General features: G+C 38.2%; 1 protein-coding gene across 2 annotated transcripts in view; it reads left to right on the forward strand.

Annotated features, from left to right (window-relative positions):
* The window catches only part of LNPEP (leucyl and cystinyl aminopeptidase), a 107,064-nt gene that overhangs the window by 73,435 nt on the left and 11,074 nt on the right, over positions 1-22,555 (forward strand). For both annotated transcript variants that reach the window (XM_060093190.1, XM_060093192.1), the window contains 5 exons: positions 8,091-8,222; positions 10,642-10,802; positions 11,034-11,122; positions 19,239-19,422; positions 20,570-20,723. In XM_060093190.1, the coding sequence (XP_059949173.1) occupies positions 8,091-8,222; positions 10,642-10,802; positions 11,034-11,122; positions 19,239-19,422; positions 20,570-20,723 (720 nt within the window). The remainder of the gene's footprint in view (positions 1-8,090; positions 8,223-10,641; positions 10,803-11,033; positions 11,123-19,238; positions 19,423-20,569; positions 20,724-22,555) is intronic.

The raw sequence follows: 22,555 nt of genomic DNA on the forward strand, positions 1-22,555 counted from the left end.
TCTTGCTGTGTCCTCACATGCCGTGTGGCTGACAGGGTCTTGGTGCTCTGGCGTGGTGTCAGGCCTGAGCCTCTGAGGTGGGAGAAGGGAGTTCAGGACATTGGACCACCAGAGACCTCCCAGGCCCATGTAATGTCAATAGGTGACAGTTCTCCCAGAGATCTCTGTCTCAATGCTAAGACCCAGCTCCACCCAACTGTCAGTGGACTCCAGTGCTGGACACCCCATGCCAAACAACTAGGAAGACAGGAACACAACCCCATCCATTAGCAGAAAGGCTGCTTAAAATCATACTGAGTTCACAACACCCCAAAACACACCACCGGATACGGCCCTGCCCACCAGAAAGACAAGATCCAGCCCCACCCACCAGAACACAGGCACCAGTCCCCACCAACAGGAAGCTTACACAAGCCACTGAACCAACCTCACCCACTGGGGGCAGACACTAAAAACAACAGGAACTACAAATCTGCAGCCTGCAAAAAGGAGACCCGAAATACAGTAAGTTAAGCAAAATGAGAAGACAGAGAAATATGCAGCAGATGAAGGAGCAAGGTTAAAAACCCACCAGACCAAACAAATAAAGAGGAAATAGGCAGTCTACCTGAAAAAGAATTCAGAGTAATGATACTTAAAGATGAGCCAAAACCTTGGAAATAGAATGGAGAAAATACAAGAAATGTTTAACAAGGACCTAGAAGAACAAAAGAGAAAACAAACGATGATGAACAACACAATAAATAAAATTAAAAATTCTCAAGAAGGAATCAAGAGCAGAATACCGGATAAGTGACCTGGAAGATAAAATAGGGGAAATAACTACCACAGAGCAGAATAAAGAAAAACGAATGAAAAGAATTGAGGACGGGGCCTCCCTGGTGGCGCAAGTGGTTGAGAGTCCGCCTGCCGATGCAGGGGATGCGGGTTCGTGCCCCGGTCTGGGAGGATCCCATATGCCGCGGAGCGGCTGGGCCCGTGAGCCATGGCCGCTGAGCCTGCGCGTCCGGAGCCTGCGCGTCCGGAGCCTGTGCTCCGCAACGGGGGAGGCCACAACAGTGAGAGGCCCGTATACCGCAAAAAAAAAAAAAAAAAAAAAAAAAAAAAAGAATTGAGGACGGTCTCAGAGACCTCTGGGACAACATTAAATGCACTAACATTTGACTTATAGGGGTCCTGGAAGAAGAACAGAAAAAGAAAGAGTCTGAGAAAATATTTGAAGAGATTATAGTTGAAAACTTCCCTAACATGAGAAAGGAAATACTCAGTCAAGTCCAGGAAGGGCAGAGAGTCCCACACAGGATAAATCCAAGGAGAAACATGCCAAGAAACATATTACTCAATCTACCAAAAACTAAATACAAAGAAAAAATATTAAAAGCAGCAAGGAAAAAGCAACAAATTACATACAAGGGAATGCCCATAAGGTTAACAGTTGACCTTTCAGCAGAAACTCTGCAAGCCAGAAGAGAGTGGCAGGACATATTTAAAGTGATGAAAGGGAAAAACCTACAACCAAGATTACCCAGCAAGGATCTCATTCAGATTCGACAGAGAAATTAAAACCTTTACAGACAAGCAAAAGTTAAGATAATTCAGCACCACCAAACCAGCTTTACAACAAATGCTAAAGGAACTTCTCTAGGCGGGAAACACAAGAGAAGGAAAAGACCTACAATAACAAACCCAAAACAATTAAGAAAATGGTAATAGGAACATACATATCGATAATTACCTTAAATGGAAATGGATTAAATGCTCCCACCAAAAGACATAGACTGGCTGAATGGATACAAAAACAAGACCCATATATATGCTGTCTACAAGAGACCCACTTCAGACCTAGGGACACACACAGACTGAAAGTGAGGGGATGGAAAAAGATATTCCATTGCAAATGGAACTCGAAAGCTGGAGTAGCCATTTTCATATCAGACAAAATAGACTTTAAAATAAAGACTATTGGGCCTCCCTGGTGGCGCAGTGGTTGAGAGTCCGCCTGCCGATGCAGGGGATACGGGTTCGTGCCCCGGTCTGGGAGGATCCCATATGCCGCGGAGCGGCTGGGCCCGTGAGCCATGGCCGCTGGGCCTGCGCATCCGGAGCCTGTGCTCCGCAACGGGAGAGGCCACAACAGTGAGAGGCCCGCCTACCGCAAAAAGAAAAAAAATAAATAAATAAATAAAATAAAATAAAGACTATTACAAGAGGCAAAGGACACTACATAGTGATCAAGGGATCAATCCAAGAAGAAGATATAACCATTATAAATATTTATGCACCCAACATAGGAGCACCTCAATACATAAGGCAAATGCTAACAGCCATAAAAGGGGAAATCGACAGTAACACAATCATAGTAGGGGACTTTAACACCCTGCTTGCACCAATGGACAGATCATCCAAAATGAAAATAGATAAGGAAACAAGCTTTAAATGACTCATTAAACAAGATGGACTTAATTGATAAATTGATATTTATAGGACATTCCATCCGAAAACAACAGAATACACTTTCTTCTCAAGCGCTCATGGAACATTCTCCAGGATAGATCATATGTTGGGTCACAAATCAAGCCTTGGTAAATTTAAGAAAATTGAAATCATATCAAGTATCTTTTCTGACCACAACACTGTGAGACTAGATATCTATTACAGGAGAAAAGCTGTAAAAAATACAAACACATGGAGGCTAAACAATACACCACTAAATAACCAAGAGATCACTGAAGGAATCAAAGAGGAAATCAAAAAATACCTAGAAAAAATGACAATGAAATCACGACAACCCAAAACCTATGGGATGCAGCACAAGCAATTCTAATAGGGAAGTTTATAGCAATACAATCCTACCTCAAGAAACAAGAAAAATCTCAAGTAAACAACCTAACCTTACACCTAAAGCAATTAGAGAAAGAAGAACAAAGAAAACCCAAAGTTAGCAGAAGGAAAGAAATCATAAAGATCAGATCAGAAATATATGAAAAAGAAATGAAGGAAACAATTGCAAAGATCAATGAAACTAAAAGCTGGTTCTCTGAGAAGATAAACAAAATTGATAAACCATTAGCCAGACTCATCAAGAAAAAAGGGGAGAAGACTGAAATCAACAGAATTAGAAATGGATAAGGGGAAGTAAGAGCTGACACTGCAGAAATACAAAGGATCATGAGAGTTTACTACAAGCAACTCTATCGCAATAAAATGGACAACCTGGAAGAAATGGACAAATTCTTAGAAAAGCACAACCTTCCAAGACTGAACCAGGAAGAAATAGAAAATATAAACAGACCAATCACAAGCACTGAATTGAAACTGTGATTAAAAATCTTCTGACAAATGAAAGACCAGGACCAGATGGCTTCACAGGTGAATTCTATCAAACATTTAGAGAAGAGCTAACACCTATCCTTCTCAAACTGTTCCAAAATAGAGCAGAGGGAGGAACACTCCCAACCTCATTCTACGAGACCACCATCACCCTGATACCAAAACCAGACAAAGATGTCACAAAGAAAGAAAACTACAGGCCAATATCACTGACGAACATAGATGCAAAAATCCTCAACAAAATACTAGCAAATAGGGGCTTCCCTGGTGGCGCAGTGGTTGAGAGTCCGCCTGCCAATGCAGGGGACACGGGTTCGTGCCCCGGTCCGGGAAGATCCCACATGCTGTGGAGCAGCTGGGCCCATGAGCCACGGCCGCTGAGCCTGTGCATCCGGAGCCTGTGCTCTGCAACGGAAGAGGCCACAACAGTGAGAGGCCCGTGTACCGCAAAAAAAAAAAAAAAAAAAATACTAGCAAATAGAATCCAACAGCACATTAAAAGGATCATACACCAAGATCATGTGGGGTTTATCCCAGGGATGCAAGGATTCTTCAGTATATACAAATCAATCAATGTGATAAACCATATTAACAAACTGAAGGAGAAACCATATCATCTCAATAGATGCAGAAAAAGCTTTTGACAATATTCAACACACATTTATGATAAAAAACCCTCTAGAAGTAGGCATAGAGGGAACTTACCACAACATAATAAAGGCCATATATGACAGATCCACAGCCAACATTGTTCTCAGTGGTAAAAAACTGAAACCATTTCCACTAAGATCAGGAACAAGACAAGGTTGCCCACTTTCACCACTATTATTCAACATAGTTTTGCAAGTTTTAGCCACAGCAATCAGAGAAGAAAAAGAAATGAAAGGAATCCAAATCACAAAAGAAGAAGTAAAACTGTCACTGTTTGCAGATGACATGATACTATACATAGAGAATCCTAAAGATGCTACCAGAAAACTACTAGAGCTAATCAATGAATTTGGTAGAGTTGCAGGATGTAAAATTAATGCACAGAAATCTCTTGCATTCCTCTACAGTAATGATGAAGTATCTGAAAGCGAAATTAAGGAAACACTCCCATTTACCATTGCAACCAAAATATAATATACCTAGGAATAAACCTACCTAAGGAGACAAAAGACCTATATGCAGAAAACTATAAGACACTGATGAAAGAAAGATGATACAAACAGATGGAGAGATATACCATGTTCTTGGATTGGAAGAATCAACATTGTGAAAATGACTATACTACCCAAAGCAATGTACAGATTCAGTGCAATCCCTATCAAACTACCAATGCCATTTTTCACAGAACTAGAGCAAACAGTTTCACAATTTGTATGGAAACACAGAAGACCCAAAATAGCCAAAGCAATCTTGAGAAAGAAAAATGGAGCTGGAGGAATCAGGCTCCCTGACATCAGACTATACTGCAAAGCTACAGTAATCAAGACAGTATGGTACTGGCACAAAAATAGAAATATAGATCAGTGGAAGAGTATGAAGAGCCCAGAGTTAAACACATGCACATATAGTCACCTTATCTTTGATAAAGGAGTCAAGAATATACAATGGAGAAAAGACAGCCTCTTCAATAAGTGGTGCTGGGAAAACTAGACAGCTACGTGTAAAAGAATGAAATTAGAACACTCCCTAACACCTATAAAAAATAAACTGAAATTGGATTAAAGACCTAAATGTAAGACCAGACACTATAAAACAGAGTAAAATATAGGCAGAACACTATGACATAAATCACAGCAAGATCCTTTTTGACCCACCTCCTAGAGAAATGGAAATAAAAATAAACAAATGGGACTTAATGAAACTTCAAAGCTTTTGCACAGCAAAGGAAACCATAAACAAGATGAAAAGACAACCCTCAGAATGGGAGAAAATATTTGCAAATGAAGCAACTGACAAAGGATTAATCTCCAAAATATACAAGCAGCTCATGCAGCTCAATATCAGAAAAACAAACAACCCAATCCAAAAATGGGCAGAAGACCTAAACAGACATTTCTCCAAAGAAGATATACAGATTGCCAACAAACACATGAAAGGATGCTCAACATCACTAATCATTAGAGAAATGCAAATCAAAACTACAGTGAGGTATCACCTCACACCAGTCAGAATGGCCATGATCCAAGAATCTACAAACATTATATGCTGGAGTGGGTGTGGAGAAAAGGGAACCCTCTTTCACTGTTGGTGGGAATGTAAATTGATACAGCCACTATGGAGAACAGTATGGAGGTTCCTTAAAAAACTAAAAATAGAACTACCATATGACCCAGCAATCCCACTACTGGGCATATACCCTGAGAAAACCTTAATTCAAAAGTAGTCATGTACCACAATGTTCATTGCAGTGCTATTTACAGAAGCCAGGATATGGAAGCAACCTAAGTGTCCATCGACCAATGAATGGATAAAGAAGATGTGGCACCTATATACGATGGAATATTCCTCAGCCATAAAAAGAAATGAAATTGAGTTATTTGTAGTGAGGTGGATTGACCTAGAGTCTGTCATACAGAGTGAAGTAAATCAGAAAGAGAAAAACAGATACTGTATGCTAACACATATATATGGAATCTTAGAGAAAAAACAATGGTTCTGAGGAAGCTAGGGCAGGACAGGAATAAAGACACAGACGTAGAGAATGGACTTAAGGACACACAGAGTGGGAAGGGTAAGCTGGGACGAAGTGAGAGAGTAGCATTGACATATATACACTACCAAATGTAAAATAGATAGCTAGTGGGAAGCAGCTGCTTAGCACAGGGAGATCACCTTGGTGCTGTGTGACCACCTAGAGGGGAGGGATATGGAGGGTGGGAGGGAGACGCAAGAGGGAGGCGATATGGGTACATATGTATACGTATAGCTGATTCACTTGGTTATACAGCAGAAACTAACACAACACTGTAAGCAATTATACTCCAATAAAGATTAAAAACAAAAAACAAAACAAAAAAAAAGAATGAGCATTTAAATTTATAGTAGCACTGAAGTGTGCTACAGAAGTAAGAGAGTAATAGGTATTAAGTAGTAGGTATTAAGTTCAGTTATGTGTATCTGATAATCTTGATGACTTAACATTGCTACATTTTTATCAGAAGTGAAATTCATTCAAAAAGTATTTGAGTGCCTCCTCTGTACCAGGCATTATTTTAGTCATAGGAATTGAGCTTTTCAGTTTTTCCCTAAATTAACTGTCTAGAAGAGGAAATAAAAATATATCTATAGCAGATGCAGGAAGTGTTGTATAAATTGCTTTTGAATATGGAGAAATACGATTTATGTCTCAAATCGGGGAAGGCTTCACAGAGGAGGCGGTTATTTTAAGACTGGAGAAGATGACGTGCATCAGTGAGTGTAGTGTGGCCTTAACAGTTGCATGTCTGACTCTGAATTTTTGGTGTATGCTTACGACCCTATACGTACATTCATATATTCCAAACATATTTGAAGTGAGTCTGCAGGAAGAAGAGGGATCTTGAAAACAGCTTCAGCAGCATGACATACTAAAATTTGAAATTAATGTACTCCCTAGCAAAGAGACCTTTGAGAGTTCAGCTACTTTATTGTCTCCAGCAGTGTGCTTTAAGCATTGGAGATAGGGGTGGGGAATGCCACAGAAAATTCGGCATTTTTTAAATTAAAAATATATTTATACTTGTCCTACAGATAGGTTCATCTGTACCATTTTTCCAGAGTCCACATATATGCGTTAATATACAATATTTATTTTTTTTCTCTTTCTGACTTACTTCACTCTGTATGGCAGACTCTAGGTCCATTCATGTCTCTACAAATGACCCAATTTCGTTCCTTTTTAAGGCTGAGTAATATTCCATTTTATATATGTATCACATCTTCTTTATCCATTCATCTCGGTGCTCTGTGGTGACCTAGATGGGTGGGATGGGGGGGTGGGAGGGAGGTCCAAGAGGGAGGGGATATATGTATACATACAGCTGATTCACTTCATTATACAGCAGAAACTAACACAACATTGTAAAGCAACTATACCCCAATTTAAAAACATATATGTATATAAAAACACTTAACTTTTTTTAAAATTAATTTATTTATTTTATTCATCTTTGGCTTCATTGGGTCTTCATTGCTGCGCACGGGCTTTCTGTAGTTGCAGTGAGCGGGACTACTCTTCATTTCAGTGCACGGGCTTCTCATCGTGGTGGCTTCTCATTGCGGAGCACAGTCTCTAGGCACATGGGCTTCAGTAGGTGTGCCACGCAGGCTGAGTAGTTGTGGCTCACAGGCTCTAGGGCGCAGGCTCAGTAGTTGTGGTGCCCAGGCTTAGTTGCTCTGCGGCATGTGGGATCTTCCCGGACCAGGGCTCGAACCTGTGTCCCCTGGATTGGCAGATGGGTTCTTAACCACTGCGCCACCAGAGAAGCCCAAAACACTTAACTTTTTAACACTAACACTGAAACAGTGAGTAACTGAGAGACCACACAAAATGGCTCATAGAAGAATTAATACAAATAGGAATTTACTCCATTAATTCTTTTTCAAACCTCTTAAAATAATTTTTAAGACAATTTCAACATAGTACACAACTGGTTATATGAGACTAAATAACAGTGTATTATCACTGGGTTATGAAAGTATTTGCTTACAGTGATAGTATTTTGAATCCTAGATTCTTATCTCTATAAACCTATTATTTTCTTCCCATTTTTGCTTTTTTTTTTAAATAGGGAGCTTCTCTGTTGTTGATGCTGAAAACTTACCTTAGTGAAGATGTATTTCAACATGCTATTGTTCTTTACCTGCATAATCATAGCTATGCATCCATTCGCAGTGATGATCTGTGGGATAGTTTTAATGAGGTAAGTGACCTGGATATTTTTTTTAGCTCTTAAACTAAGAAGAGAGGAGTTCTTATGTTTTTATCAAGTATGTAAATAAGCTGTGGTACCAAGGATAGTTATTTAAGAGAGAGGGGAATGGAGCTTAGTATATAAATATTTATGAATAAGAGCACAGAATTAAAAGTCATGAAATGAAAGTCCTGGTCTTAATTGTTGAAAAAATTGCATGAGGCCTTGTGTAAGCATCTTTAGTCTATACCTTAATCTCCATTCCTACTTTGTAAGAAAGTTCTCTTTTCTGAATTAGTGTATATTATTATGTTTTCATTATTTGATTTTTTTTTCAAAAATCTCTTTTCCTTATGTTTTTGCAGTCTTTCTACCTTACATTCATGATTTTTTGCTCTATACTCCGCCTTATGAATCCTCCTATCTTTTGTGGCCATGTTCCTCTAAATTAGATGATGTATCATATTCTGGCTGCCATGGCTCCATACTGCCATTGGATCGTTTTGCTGCTTGGATTTTGTTGTGCCTAGAATTCTAACAAGCAGTGTAATCAGTTACAAGTTATGCTTCATAACAGTGTGTGAACCCAGCCTGCATCGTGCACATATGCTGACGGCATAGCCCTTATAAGCATTTGAATTTGTTACCCTGATCTAGATCAATGGTTTTTAATGTTTTGGAAGATCACAGACATATTTGAAAATTTGATGAAAGTTCTGGACATATTCCCCAAAAAAACCACAGATAGGCAAAATATCACACACAGATTCAACGTTTTATGGATCCTGGGTTAAGAACCCCTGCTCTGTCCGCCTGCCGATGCAGGGTACGTGGGTTCGTGCCCCGGTCTGGGAAGATCCCACATGCCGCAGAGCTGCTGGGCCCGTGAGCCATGGCCGCTGAGCCTGCGCGTCTGGAGCCTGTGCTCCACAACGGGAGAGGCCACAACAGTGAGAGGCCCGTGTACCTCAAAAAAAAAAAAAAAAAGAACCCCTGCTCTGGATCTTTTCCATGTGCTCTCTCTGCTCCCTTGCCTTCCCTGAAATTTGGTATCTTCTAATTGTTAACCCTTTTCCCAGAAGATATATCTTCCCTACTGTCTGAGTTCTTTTTGAGAAGAACGATCAGTCCTTATTACCTAAGAGTTGCTTCTAAATCATTGTTTTTCCTCTTATCAGGTAGTAGCATTTCAAATGAAAGCCACATTATTTACTTTATACTCATTGTATTATCTCCTGACGTTTAGAATATATTTCTGCCTTCCTCACTGACTGCAACTTTTGCATCACAGTGTTTTCCTATCCAGACCTAGCCCCTTAACATTATCCTCAGGTTTTTCAGCATGCACATCAAATTATGCACTGGACTTTTCATTTCAGTTCTGTTTCAGAGACCCAAAAGTGCCTTGCTTTGAGGCAAGCTTGTTTTCTTCCCAACCTCTTGTCCAGAAATAAATAGGTCAGAGCCATGAGAAACATAAGGTTAATATCACAAAGCATTTGGGAAGATTTTCTCCATCCTTTTCGGCTTTAAATAAATAGGCGTATGTCGACTGAGGTGTAAGGCCTGCCATAGTGGCTATTACAAAACATTTTAAGTACTTGATGATTTGAGTTGCTTGCAAATCCATAGGTAATCTAGAAAAATAATTTGAATCGTAAATTTAGCTCACCTGCTTCAAAGAGATAGTTCAAAAATTGCTTCTTAATCATTGATACCAGATGTCTTAGGGACAGGGAGCTTTAGAGGGTCTGTGAACCTCTGACACTGGATTCTAGATCTTGTAGATAAATTCATGTATTTTATAGGAAAAAGGGGTATGTGACCATGAAAAACATTCACTGCTGTTCTCTAGAGAGACCTAAAGTCCAGGCAGCCAACCTGTTTGTATCTCACTCCTCTGCTGCTGCTGCTGCTGCTCCCGCTCCCAGGCACTCCCACAGGATGAGCTCTTTAAAAGATGAACTTTAACATTTGTGAAAGCAGAGGGTCTGGGGAATAAAGAGAAATCTGGACCGAGAAATCTGGACCTAGATGATTCACAGGAGTGAGTAGCAGTGCTTCTGATTCTAGACTGCATATCATTATCCATACCTTCTAAATGTTAGTATTGTGACCTGAAGGAGTGCTTATATCTTCTTAGGGATTTTAATGAACACTCAGTTGGTTGATAGCATATGTGCTGCTTTTTCAACGTAGTTCCTCTCTCACTCTCTTTAGTTATCACTTAGCTGTATTCCAGGTTACTTTCCTTTTAGCACTTGCTCAATTACCTAGAGTAAAAATGTAAATTCAGCTCAGCATTTGTGCTTCTTTTTTATGTTACCATTAAATGTAGTCTCCATAGAATGTGGTAGGGAAAGAGGGAAAGGTACTATAAAATTTTTAGACTGTTTAAGAAAAAATAATTTATTTTTTTTTTCTATAGGTCTCAAACAAAACACTAGACGTAAGGAAAATGATGAAAACCTGGACCCTGCAGAAAGGATTTCCTTTAGTGACTGTTCAAAGAAAAGGAAAGGAACTTCTGGTGCAACAAGAAAGATTTTCTTTAAATATGAAGCCTGAAATTCAGCCTTCAGATGCAAGGTGAGTGCCCTCTCTCTCTCCCCGCTATCTCTTTTGCACCCTCAGGTTAAAGTATTTTTAAATGTTTTGTAATCATAAGTTCTTAAGAAACCTAACAAGATTATCCCTTTCTGGGAATAGCTCGAAAAATGTCACCTTCCTGCCAAAAAAAAAAAAACCACCCAACAAATTATGTGTAACTGACTGAAATATTGGAAAGAGTGATAATCTTCCAGTATTTTCTTTTTACAGCTCTCTGTGGCATATTCCACTATCCTATGTCACTGATGAAGGAAATTATTCAAAGTATCGATCAGTATCATTACTGGACAAGAAATCAGGTTTGGCTATATTTAACACTTTTCTGAAATGAAATTAGAAACAGCATATTTTCTAAAAATCTGACCAAGCAGCAGAAAGGAGATTACACTTTCCATTACACTTTCCAATGTACACAGCTCTCTGAGCTGGTTCTATGAGACACCTATACAAAATGTGACTAAGGTGAGATTGATTCTATGTATCATGCATAAAACTGGTCTTTCTTAGTCATGTGAAATAAGGTATAAAAAATTGCACTGAATATGCTAACAGTTGTGGTAGAAAATAGCGAATACTGTGTTTTTGTATCCTAGATAAATATTTTGTTGGAAGTAGTAGATCAGTTTCTTAAAGTATACTCTGCTGTCTACTCTCTAGGGGTGGGCTGAGGCGACTGCATTTTAATAAGCACCCTAGATGATTTTTATGCATGACAAAGGTTGATTCATGAGACAGATTTGCAGTAAATAATTATTACAAAATGTCCTGTAGACATAGTATACATTTTTTTATAATGAGAAAATAGGGCAAGAAATTATGATTGTGGGGGGATAATAAAATGTAAAGATTGTATATGCTGACCCACAAGGAGTCTATAGAAAGAAATTAAAATGTAGTTTCTAACCATCTGTTAAATACCACTGAATGCTACACCACGTATCCTCTTAATTTACATCCTGAAAACATGAGGCTCTTGGGTTCTGCAGGAACCATTAGTGATACTTTAGATTTATGGAAAGGGAAAATTTCTTGTTTGAATTGGATCTGTTGTTCAATCCTATATCTTTGAGAGGGGAATGTAGCTTAGTAACAGTCTGACTTTGGAGCCACATTACCTGGTTCAGTCGTATGATTTTAGGTGAGTTATGTGACCTCTCTGAGCCTCTTTCCCTGAGCTATAGAATGGAGAGAGTAATTATACTTGTGTTATAGTGTTATGTGAGGATTAATTGAGCTCATTTATATGAAGCACCTAGAATAATGCCTGGCACATGTTATGTGCTATGTAAGTGTTAGTTATCATTATTAATGTTACTATTGAAAAAAATAATTTTTAATCATAACATATCCACCTTTCATAAAATCCAGAAGATGGAGAACAAATTTTATTACCCTATTGTAACTACTCTCATGATTATTTCTTTCATTTTTTTAAAATATTTTTTTACTTGGTTGATATTGTGTCCATGTGATTTTTATATCTTACCTTTTTTTTTAACTTAACATATGCACTAATTGACTTAATCTTTCTTACTGTTGGACACTTGATTTACCATTTGTATCTATTAAAAAAATGTCTCAATAAAATTTGAGTTCTTAAATGCTTTCTCATTATATGCACTATTTTATATTAATGCATCTCAGAAATGAAGACCATGTTACCGTTTGTGGTTTAATACATATTTCCAAGTTGCCTTTCTGTTGTGTGGTAACAACTTATAAGGCCAGTTGAAATATATGAGCATACCAGTTGCATTTCAGTCTAACTGGAGTGTTACAACAACAATTTCATTATTTAAAACACTAAGTACAATTGATGATGTCGTCATATCTTTGATTAATACAGCATGAAGGTACAAGGAAGTGCTGCCTTCTTGATAAAAACAAAACTTCATACTTTAAGTGGGCCCTGGAAGGATAGTCTCTGACCTAAGAGAGAACAATAATCCCATCTCCCTATTTATTTTATTTTATTTTATTTTATTTTATTTTATTTTTATACAGCAGGTTCTTATTAGTTATCTATTTTATACATATTAGTTTATACATGTCAATCCCAATCTCCCAATTCATCCCACCACCCCACCCCCCTGCAGCTTTCCCCCCTTGGTGTCCATACATTTGTTCTCTGCATCTGTGTCTCTATTTCTGCCCTGCAAACCGGTTCATCTGTACTGTTTTTCTAGGTTCCACATATATGCATTAATATACGGTATTTGTTTTTCTCTTTCTGACTTATTTCACTCTGTATGACAGTCTCTAGGTCCATCCCCGTCTCTACAAATGACCCAGTTTCATTCCTTTTTATGGCTGAGTAATATTCCATTGTATGTATATATGCCATATCTTCTTTATCCATTCATCTGTCTATGGACACTTAGGTTGCTTCCATGTCCTGGCTATTGTAAATAGAGCTGCAGTGAACATTGTGGTACATGACTCTTTTTGAATTATAGTTTTCTCAGGGTATATGCCCAGTAGTGGGATTGCTGGGTCGTATGGTAGTTCTATTTTTAGTTTTTTAAGGAACCTCCATACTGTTCTCCATAGTGGATGTATCAATTTACATTCCCACCAACAGTGCAAGAGGGTTCCCTTTTCTCCACACCGTCTCCAGCATTTGTTGTTTGTAGATTTTCTGATGATGCCCATTCTAACCAGTGTGAGGTGATACCTCACTGTACTTTTGATTTGCATTTCTCTAATAATTAGTGATGTTGAGCAGCTTTTCATGTGCTTCTAGGCCATCTGTCTGTCTTCTTTGGAGAAATGTCTGTTTAGATCTTCTGCCCAGTTTTTGATTGGGTTGTTTGTTTTTTTAATATGAGCTGCATAAGCTGTTTATATATTTTGGAGATTAATCATTTGTCTATTGATTCATTTGCAGATATTTTCTCCCGCTTGTCTTTTCATCTTATTTATAGCTTCCTTTACTTTACAAAAGTTTTTAAGTTTCATTAGGTCCCATTTGTTTATTTTTGTTTTTATTTCCATTACTCTAAGAGGTGGGTCAAAAAATTTTGCTGTGATTTATGTCAAAGAGTGTTCTTCCAGGCTTCCCTAGTGGCTCAGTGGTTGAGAGTCTGCCTGCCGATGCAGGGGACACGTGTTCGTGCCCTGGTCTGGGAAGATTCCACGTGCCGTGGAGTGGCTAGGCCCGTGAGCCATGGCCACTGAGCCTGCGCATCCAGAGCCTGTGCTCCGCAACGGGAGAGGCCACAACAGTGGGAGGCCCACGTACCGCAAAAAAAAAAAAAAGAGTGTTCTTCCTATGTTTTCCTCTAAGAATTTTATAGTGTCCGGTCTTACATTTAGGTCTTTAATCCATTTTCAGTTTATTTTTGTGTATAGTGTTAGTGAGTGTTCTATTTTCATTTTTTTTACATGTAGCAGTCCAGTTTTCCCAGCACCACTTATTGAACAGACTGTCTTTTCTCCATTGTATATCCTTGCCTCCTTTGTCATAGATTAGTTGACCATAGGTGCGTGGGTTTATCTCTGAGCTTTCTATCCTGTTCCATTGATCTATATTTCTGTTTTTATGCCAGTACCATATTGTCTTGATTACTGTAGCTTTGTAGTATAGTCTGAAGTCAGGGAGTCTGATTCCTCCAGCTCTGTTTTTTTCCCTCAAGGTTGCTTTGGCTATTCGGGGTCTTTTGTGTCTCCATACGAATTTTAAGATTTTTTTGTTCTAGTTCTGTAAAACATGTCGTTGGTAATTTGATAGGGATTGCATTCTATCTGTAGATTGCTTTACCCATCTCCCTATTTTTAAAAGGGACCAATAAGGAAATTTTGCAAACCTCCTGATAGTATGTAAGTTTTTGGTGGTATTAGAAATAATTGGACAATAAGAAATCTGCTTTTATTAGCCCTCTACTTTTTAGCTCAGTTCATATGCCAGTTTCTTAAACTCTTTCTGAGATTCACACCCCAAAGTCTTGCTCATATTTTCCTGCTATTGCTGTTTCCTTCTAAGTCTTTACCTGGCACTCTCTGCTTCCACTGCACAAAAATTGTTTCAGCAACTCAAAAATGCCACACTGCCTCTTGTCTCTGGGCCTTTACATATGCTATTTTCTCTTCTGGAAGAACACTCCTGCCTCCTGATTCCCTGGTTTTACTCCTATGCACTCTTCAGATCTCAACTCATCCATTGCTTGCTCTAAGGAGCCCTCCCTCACCCCAAGACAGGTTAGATGCCCTACTTATGTGTTTTAATGATATTCTCTACTTTTTATATACTGTAAATACTGTTTTGTTTATATTTATCCCACATTAGATGTATCCCCCATTGAGGGTGGAGATCTTGTTTACACAAATCACTTTTGCAACCTTAGCACCCTATAGGTACACAAAAATTTATTGAATAAATAAATTTAGTCTATAACAACGTGACTCAATTTCAGATCTCACTGTAAAAAGTTCTAGGAAAAGAGCGTTCCAACCTTGATGAACTGATACCTTCTGTTTCTCTTCATTTGAAAATATTCTTAGTAAAGGGAAATATATGAAATGCACTATAATATGATTGGTTTAATCTAGAGGTGGAACTGAGCCAGTATGTGCTGAAAGCAGTGTCTGCTAATTCCTCTTCTCAACTGTGTTGTTTACCTTGCTGCTGCAGTTTTAATTCCTGGCAGTTCAGGTTTTGAAAGTCCACACTGAAAATGTCTGTCCTCACAAAAAGTGTTTGAGGACAGTTGGGTCTTCTTGGTTCCTGATGCTCCTGTGAGAACGAATTTTGGTTTAATTGAATTTTAATTTTTTCTTTTCTCAAAAGAAATGTAGCACAGACAGTGACTACAGAGGCTTATTTTATGCCATATGACTTTAGTACAATGTGTTATCTTGGTGGTTTGTTAAATCTATAGTATGTTTTCGTGCGTTCTAATGTCAGGGTTGCTGGGTTAGTCCATTAGTTCAATCAAATATAGAAGTTATATATGGTCAATACTTTTGTCACTTTTCCCCATGTACATGGATTTTGAATGGTTAATAGTTTTTTTTTGCATAAGAAGGGCTGAATGGGACCATTTTTCCAAACTACCTATTGAGGAAATTACACTAAAATGTCTCCCTCTCCCTTCTCTTCCTTCCTTTCCCCCCTCCTCTTTCCTCTCTCTCTCTTCCACATTTTATTCAAACCTAATCTCTTTCACTATAGGAAATTTTTATATTAACTCTAACTTGGAACATTCATGTTTCTAAAAGGATATCACTGTGCCAGAAATATTTCTCTGAAACTAAAGGACGTGACATTGAAATGAAAGGCAGTTGAAAAAAAGAGGAAGGAGGAAGGGCATGTAGTTAGGATTGGATATTTATCATGTGCCATTCTCTGCTCTTGCCTTTTCCCCCTAATAAAATAAAGGGGAAGAAAGGAGTATTGGAGAATGGAATGCTTTTGAACAGAAGGGGATGCATGCAGTTCAACTGCATGTATCATGCTAGCCCTCTGGAGCAAGCTACACAGGAAATTTTGCAGCTTTATAGTGAAAACATATTTTTTGTTTCTGTGCTTTAATGTTTCTTTATAAAACAGTAGTTGATTTTCATAACTCATTGACAAATGTTTTTTTTAAATCACTATTAGATTACTTAATCTGGGCTTCTGCCATTTAACATTGGAGTTGCTCACTCTTGTTTTACTACTCAGTGGACTGTGAGAATTGAACTATTAATCTGTTAATGATTATAATAAATTAAAAACATATGAGGATAGCCTCACCCACATTTGAGCTGCAGGATGTAGTTACCTCCCTTGTGTGCAAAGCTATTATTTTTTGATACCTGTGGTTTTAAGGTCCTCCATTCTGGATCAATCAGAAGACCTGAAAGAGACTAATATGTTGATTCTTTAAATGATAAATTTCCTTTCTATGCTGTCGCTGCACTGCTTTATATTCTGTCATCAAAATGACAGCAATAATTTCAGGCACACTCCCAGCTGTGTTCCTCCTCTCTACCATCTGGACTTGGCTAGGTTTACAACATGGCAAGTTGCTTATCAGTGAAGATACTCTGTATTTCAATATTTTCCTGTATCTATCCAATGGGAAATTTGCCATACTTAGCATTCCTTGCCTCCTTTGTTGGGAAAGGGAGATTTGAAGCTCTTTAGTTCTTCTTCCCAAGGTCCTTTCTTCATAAAAGCTCTGTAGGAAATTGTGTTTGGTGACCCAGAGAGTGTTGATATTTTTGTGTTAGCTAATGATAAAGTTAATTTCATTAGTCATAGGTTTGTTAAAAATATCTCCAACTTGGAGCAGCTACTGTTGCCATCACAAATAAACCTTAGAACTGCATTCTGCTCTAGAAAAGGAATAAACCTTATTAATGTAATTAATCTTTCCCATCTATTGCTATAGCAGCAATAAATAAATTAGTATGGAGTTCTTTTTAATGAAAAAGACTGATTATCTGATATGTCATGTTAAGACATGGTCAGAATGTAAGTCTTTCCATCTTAAAAATCTTATACAGTTTCAGTAGAATTAGAGTAACTAAGGCATTAAGAAAATCTGATAAATTTAAATAATTCATGCTTTTGAAGTTGATCAACCCTAAGACTTCAGGTACTAAAGGGTTTAAATGTGTTTCCAAAGCATTTTATGTGTAAAAACCTTTATATATAATTATTATGATAGTGAATATTTTAAAACAGCCTAAATATTTCCAAATAGGAGATTGGTTAAGCTGTGGTAGGTCTCGAAATAAAATATTCTGAAGATACTTGAATACTGCATATGAAGACAGTGGGAAAATGGCAGGAGGTGAAATCTGATAGGTGAAAACACAGTATAAAATAAATGTATATAGATCCAGTGTATTAAATATTAATTCAGTTAAAATGTTTATAGGAAAAATCTTGGCAGGAAATATGCCCCGTAATGCTTTTATCGTCTGAGTTTAGATTATTTTTCTTATCTCTACTCTTTCTCTTATAATTTAAAAAATTGTATTCTCTACTTTAAAATGGGGAAGAAAACTTACATCATAAACATCTACAAACTTTATTTAGATTTGTTTGAAACATCTTACCATGACATAATCGTTTTGTTCATTCGTTAATTCACTGAGTATTTTTTGAGTACTTGCTAGGAATATTGTTCTAGTGCTGAGGGATTAGCAGTGCACAAACTAAAGCTCCTGGGGTTTATAGTCTAATAAGTATTAAACCTTAAGATGCTTAGAAGCATACATACCCTTAGCTATTGTTTTAAATTCACATCCTCACTGCCAACTTTGAAGGACATTTCTTGCTAGGTAATTTTAAAGGTTTTTTAAATTCCTATATAAATTTTGTAGTCCAGCTTTTGTAGTAATATTTTTATAGTCACATATTTTTAGCTTCTTGTTAATTGTATGTTAATTGAAATCATTCCATATAAATTTCTAACAACTCTCTCAGCATTTATATTTAATGGTAGGGGCCAAAAAATGCATTATCAGTGTTCTATTATTTTAACTCAGTAATTCCTTATTTGTGCTTAATGAGACCTTAGTCCTTCCCTAATGTTTTTTTTGCTGTCTTTGAATTATATGACTTTTTTTTTTTTTGCGGTACGCGGGCCTCTCACTGCTGTGGCCTCTCCCGTTGCGGAGCACAGGCTCCGGACACACAGGCTCAGTGGCCGTGGCTCACGGGCCCAGCCGCTCCGCGGCATGTGGGATCCTCCTGGACCGGGGCACGAACCCATGTCCCCTGCATCGGCAGGCAGGCTCTCAACCACTGTGCCACTAGGGAAGCCCGATTTATGTCACTTTTTAAATGGCTTTGTTTGTCCTTCCTTTGCTAACATAAACAAAGACAAAGGCTGAGATGGAACACGTTTTCTATAGTTCTCTCACTGTCTTCCCCTGTGCCTCACCCTGCACACACTGCCCCTCTTCCTGCCTCTCTCCTCTAGCCACAATGAACTTGGGAGCCGGTTCAGTGCATGGATGGACTCCGTGTACACTTTCACTCTGGGCCTTGAACACTCAGTCCCTCTTACTTGGCTAACAACACCTATATATCCTGAAGTCTCAACTTTGATGTCATTTCTTCCAAGAAATTTCTCCTAACCTTCCCTAGGAGGTGAAGCATTTCTACTCTGTGCTTCTACAGAATTCCATGTTTTCTTTTTCCAAAGACAGCATTTATATGATATTCTATTCACCTGGTTACATTAGATCGTAAGATCTATGAGAGAAGGCATATGTCTACCTTGTTTACCATTAAATAAATGTTAAGTGAATGAGTGGTGATCTTTGTTAACATGAAAATAACTACCCTGTGAGGCAGACATTTAGTTTCTTAGTGGAATATTACATAATAATACCATATTAACTTTGAAACAAAGTATCTGTTTAATATTTTTCTTTCCCTATTACCTTCTCTCTCTCTCATTTTTTGGTCTGTATTAGTTGTCATCAATCTCACAGAAGAAGTGAAGTGGATCAAGGTCAATACAGACATGACTGGCTATTATATTGTACATTATGCAGACAACAACTGGGAAGCACTGATCAAACAGTTGAAAATAAATCCTTATGTCCTGAGTGACAAAGATCGAGCCAACCTCATCAACAACATCTTCGAACTTGCAGGGTAGAGTATGCTTGTCTTGGGTCTTATTTTGTTTTGTTTTAAAATAAGTATTCTCAAGGAAAAGGACATTATAGAAAAGCAATTCAAAAGAACTAGCATGTATTGCCTGTTAGGTATAATTCATTTTGGAGGATTGGGAAAATATAACACATATTCCTTGCCTTCAGGGGCTTTATAGTCTATCTAGAAACATCAGCTACAAACATATTGAACAGTTGTATAATAAGCTTTAAATAATATTTCAAGATTGTATATACCAACGAGCAGGACACATATTTGCTGAATAAATTGATGTAGAAGTTCCACATTTGCTTTATTTCATGAGAGAATTCTTGTCAAGCAGCAGGTGGTTTCAGCATAAAGCTTGGTGCTCCCTCACTAGTTTGAGGGACATCTCTGAGAGCTGGAGCACCACTTACCTCCCCAGCTATCCCACAAGTCACTGCAATGACTTACCTCTCCAGCCAGTCACTGCAATGGCAGTGACCCCATGTATGAATATCCTCTGAATAGCAAGATTACTGGTTTAGGTTGTTAATGGGTCAGACACACAAGGAATATTCAAATGTGTTCCTTCTGACTGCTCTTGACCATTCTATTTTGGTTCATATTTTATGAAGTGACCTTACATTATCTCAGCCATCATTGTTGTGATTTCTGTAAAGTGGTTAATTTTTTAAATGTGCTCACCATAAATTCACAGCAGACCTTGCCTTAGCAAGTTGGACAAATTCCCATACAAATAACAAATTAAAAAGTTCTTTCTGATTCAAATCTTCTTTCTGCCACCTGCTCTCACCTGATAAGTAGAAGTAATTAATACATAAATAAAATTAGCACTCTTCATCTTTTCTCACCTAAAATATTATAATACTGTTCCTGAATCAGTAGTAATTTACAGGTGACTTATATAACAAAAGCTGAGCTATTGTTTACTTCTCCTGTGATATGTCTTTAACCTTGAGTCACACACACGAACTAATCAAAGATAATAATATTTAGTCTAACTTTACAGAATACCACCCAAAGCTTAAAATTTAGGTCTTCAGGATCCCCCCACCCCCTATCTAGCCATTTGTCTCTCAGCATACATACAGTTCATCTGCCTGTCTTGGCATATTTACTTTTTTGTTCTTTTACCCTTTAGCCTAGGCAAGGTGCCTCTTCAGAGAGCTTTTGATTTGATTGATTATCTTAGAAATGAGACCTCTACTGCACCCATCACTGAAGCCCTGTTCCAGATGGAACTCATCTATAACCTTGAAGAACTGGGGCACATGGATCTGGCCTCAAAACTGGTGGTAAATCTGCCTTTTTGCCAAGTTCTCTTTGTTGCTTGCCTTTCCTGGTGTTTTGCATGTTCTGTTCAGCACTAATAGACTGAAAAAGCAACCAGTTGAATTCCATTTTCTTCACCTAGTTGTGAAGTCTTTACTTTGAATCAAAATGTCATTTCTTACCTTGAGGAGTTGATAAAGGGTTAGCATGACATGATCTTATCTGAATATCAAAATATAGACTTCTGACAAAATGGGGCCACGTGAAAAGAAAACGTCTCTATTCAAATCTTGGTTTATTATTTTTTTTTTTTTTTTTTTTTTTTTTTTTGCGGTATGCGGGCCTCTCACTGTTGTGGCCTCCCCCGTTGCGGAGCACAGGCTCCGGACGCGCAGGCTCAGCGGCCATGGCTCACGGGCCCAGCCGCTCCACGGCATATGGGATCCTCCCAGACCGGGGCACGAACCCGTATCCCCTGCATCGGCAGGCGGACTCTCAACCACTTGCGCCACCAGGGAGGCCCTTATTTTTATATAGTAAATGCTTGAAATAGGCCCTTTTGCAAAGCAGTGCTCCCCATTGACTTCCTAGTGGTCATTATAAAATGACAGTTATGTTTGTACTGAGAATATTCTGTTTTAGCAGTCCTCACTGATAACTGCCTTATGGATGGTGATGCTGGTGAACATAAGTTCTCTGCAAAGCACTAAAGGAGCCTTGGTATTGGAGAATGTTTTACCTTTTTTTAAAACCAACTGCCTGATCTTAACAGTTGTTATTTTAGACACTTTCAGTATTAAATTGTTGACAGTGTCTTTAAAAGTTTGGGAAGGAGTGATGAATTCTTTGTCTTATCTAATTCTCTGACTCACATTCTGACAACAAGGTTTGCTTTATAAACTAGTCAGGTTTTCCAAGGACCAGGCAAAAGGCAGCTTTCAGGAAAAAGAAGAAGGTGATGGGCCAGGAATTAGATTAAGTCTTTTAGGATTTTGGTGTCCTCACTGTTAAAAAGAAGGTGTTGGATTGCTTTTTTTTTTTTCTTTAAATCCTCTTTTCTGCTGCTCTTTCTGTTACGCCGCACAACCCCTGTGATGACTTCTCTCATCACATGCGAGATTCTCAGTGCGGGGAGGGAGTGCAGGACAGGGGGCCATATGGAGTTTGAAAAGCACCTTTCCTACAAGTTTCTGATCTCACCCCCCATCCCTACCCGTAAGTGAGATGCTTCAGTTAGGTGATTTCTGAGGCATCTTTTATTACTAAGATTTTTATCATTCTTCTATTTCATAAGGCTTTCAACTACCAGCCTTAATGAAAACCAGCACCTGCAATGTGACCTGGCCCATAGTGACACTCAATAAATGTTGAATGAATAAGTGAGTGAAACATACCAGAAACAAGTACATTTCAGTGCTTATTATGTTCTGCACACCCTGCTTAGTGCTTAATGCAGATTACCTCATTTAATCCTCACACAATGCCAAATAGATACTTCTACCCCCAATACATAGATGAGAAACTAAATAAATTCCCCAGAGTCACTTACCTAGTAAATGATAAAGCTGAGATTCAAACCCAGATGACTTTCACTCCAGACCCTGCTCTTTGTGTTATATGGCTGTATTTTGTGTTTCAGCAATGTCATCTTTCAGAGGATACCCTTTTATTGGAAAAATCAAAGCCGTTTCTTGCTATCTTTTTTTCCCCTTTTTTAAACTGATAGCTTAAATCAAAATAGTTTGAAGTCTTGTTAAAGTTCATGATGGCAGAAGCCACTCTTCTGCCTGCCTCTCTCCATTAACTCTGTTGAGGGCCTGGTGCCAGGAAGCACTTGATACTCACGCTGTCCCTG

The sequence above is a fragment of the Mesoplodon densirostris genome, chromosome 3 (assembly GCF_025265405.1).
Source record: "Mesoplodon densirostris isolate mMesDen1 chromosome 3, mMesDen1 primary haplotype, whole genome shotgun sequence".
Lineage (NCBI taxonomy): Eukaryota > Metazoa > Chordata > Mammalia > Artiodactyla > Ziphiidae > Mesoplodon > Mesoplodon densirostris.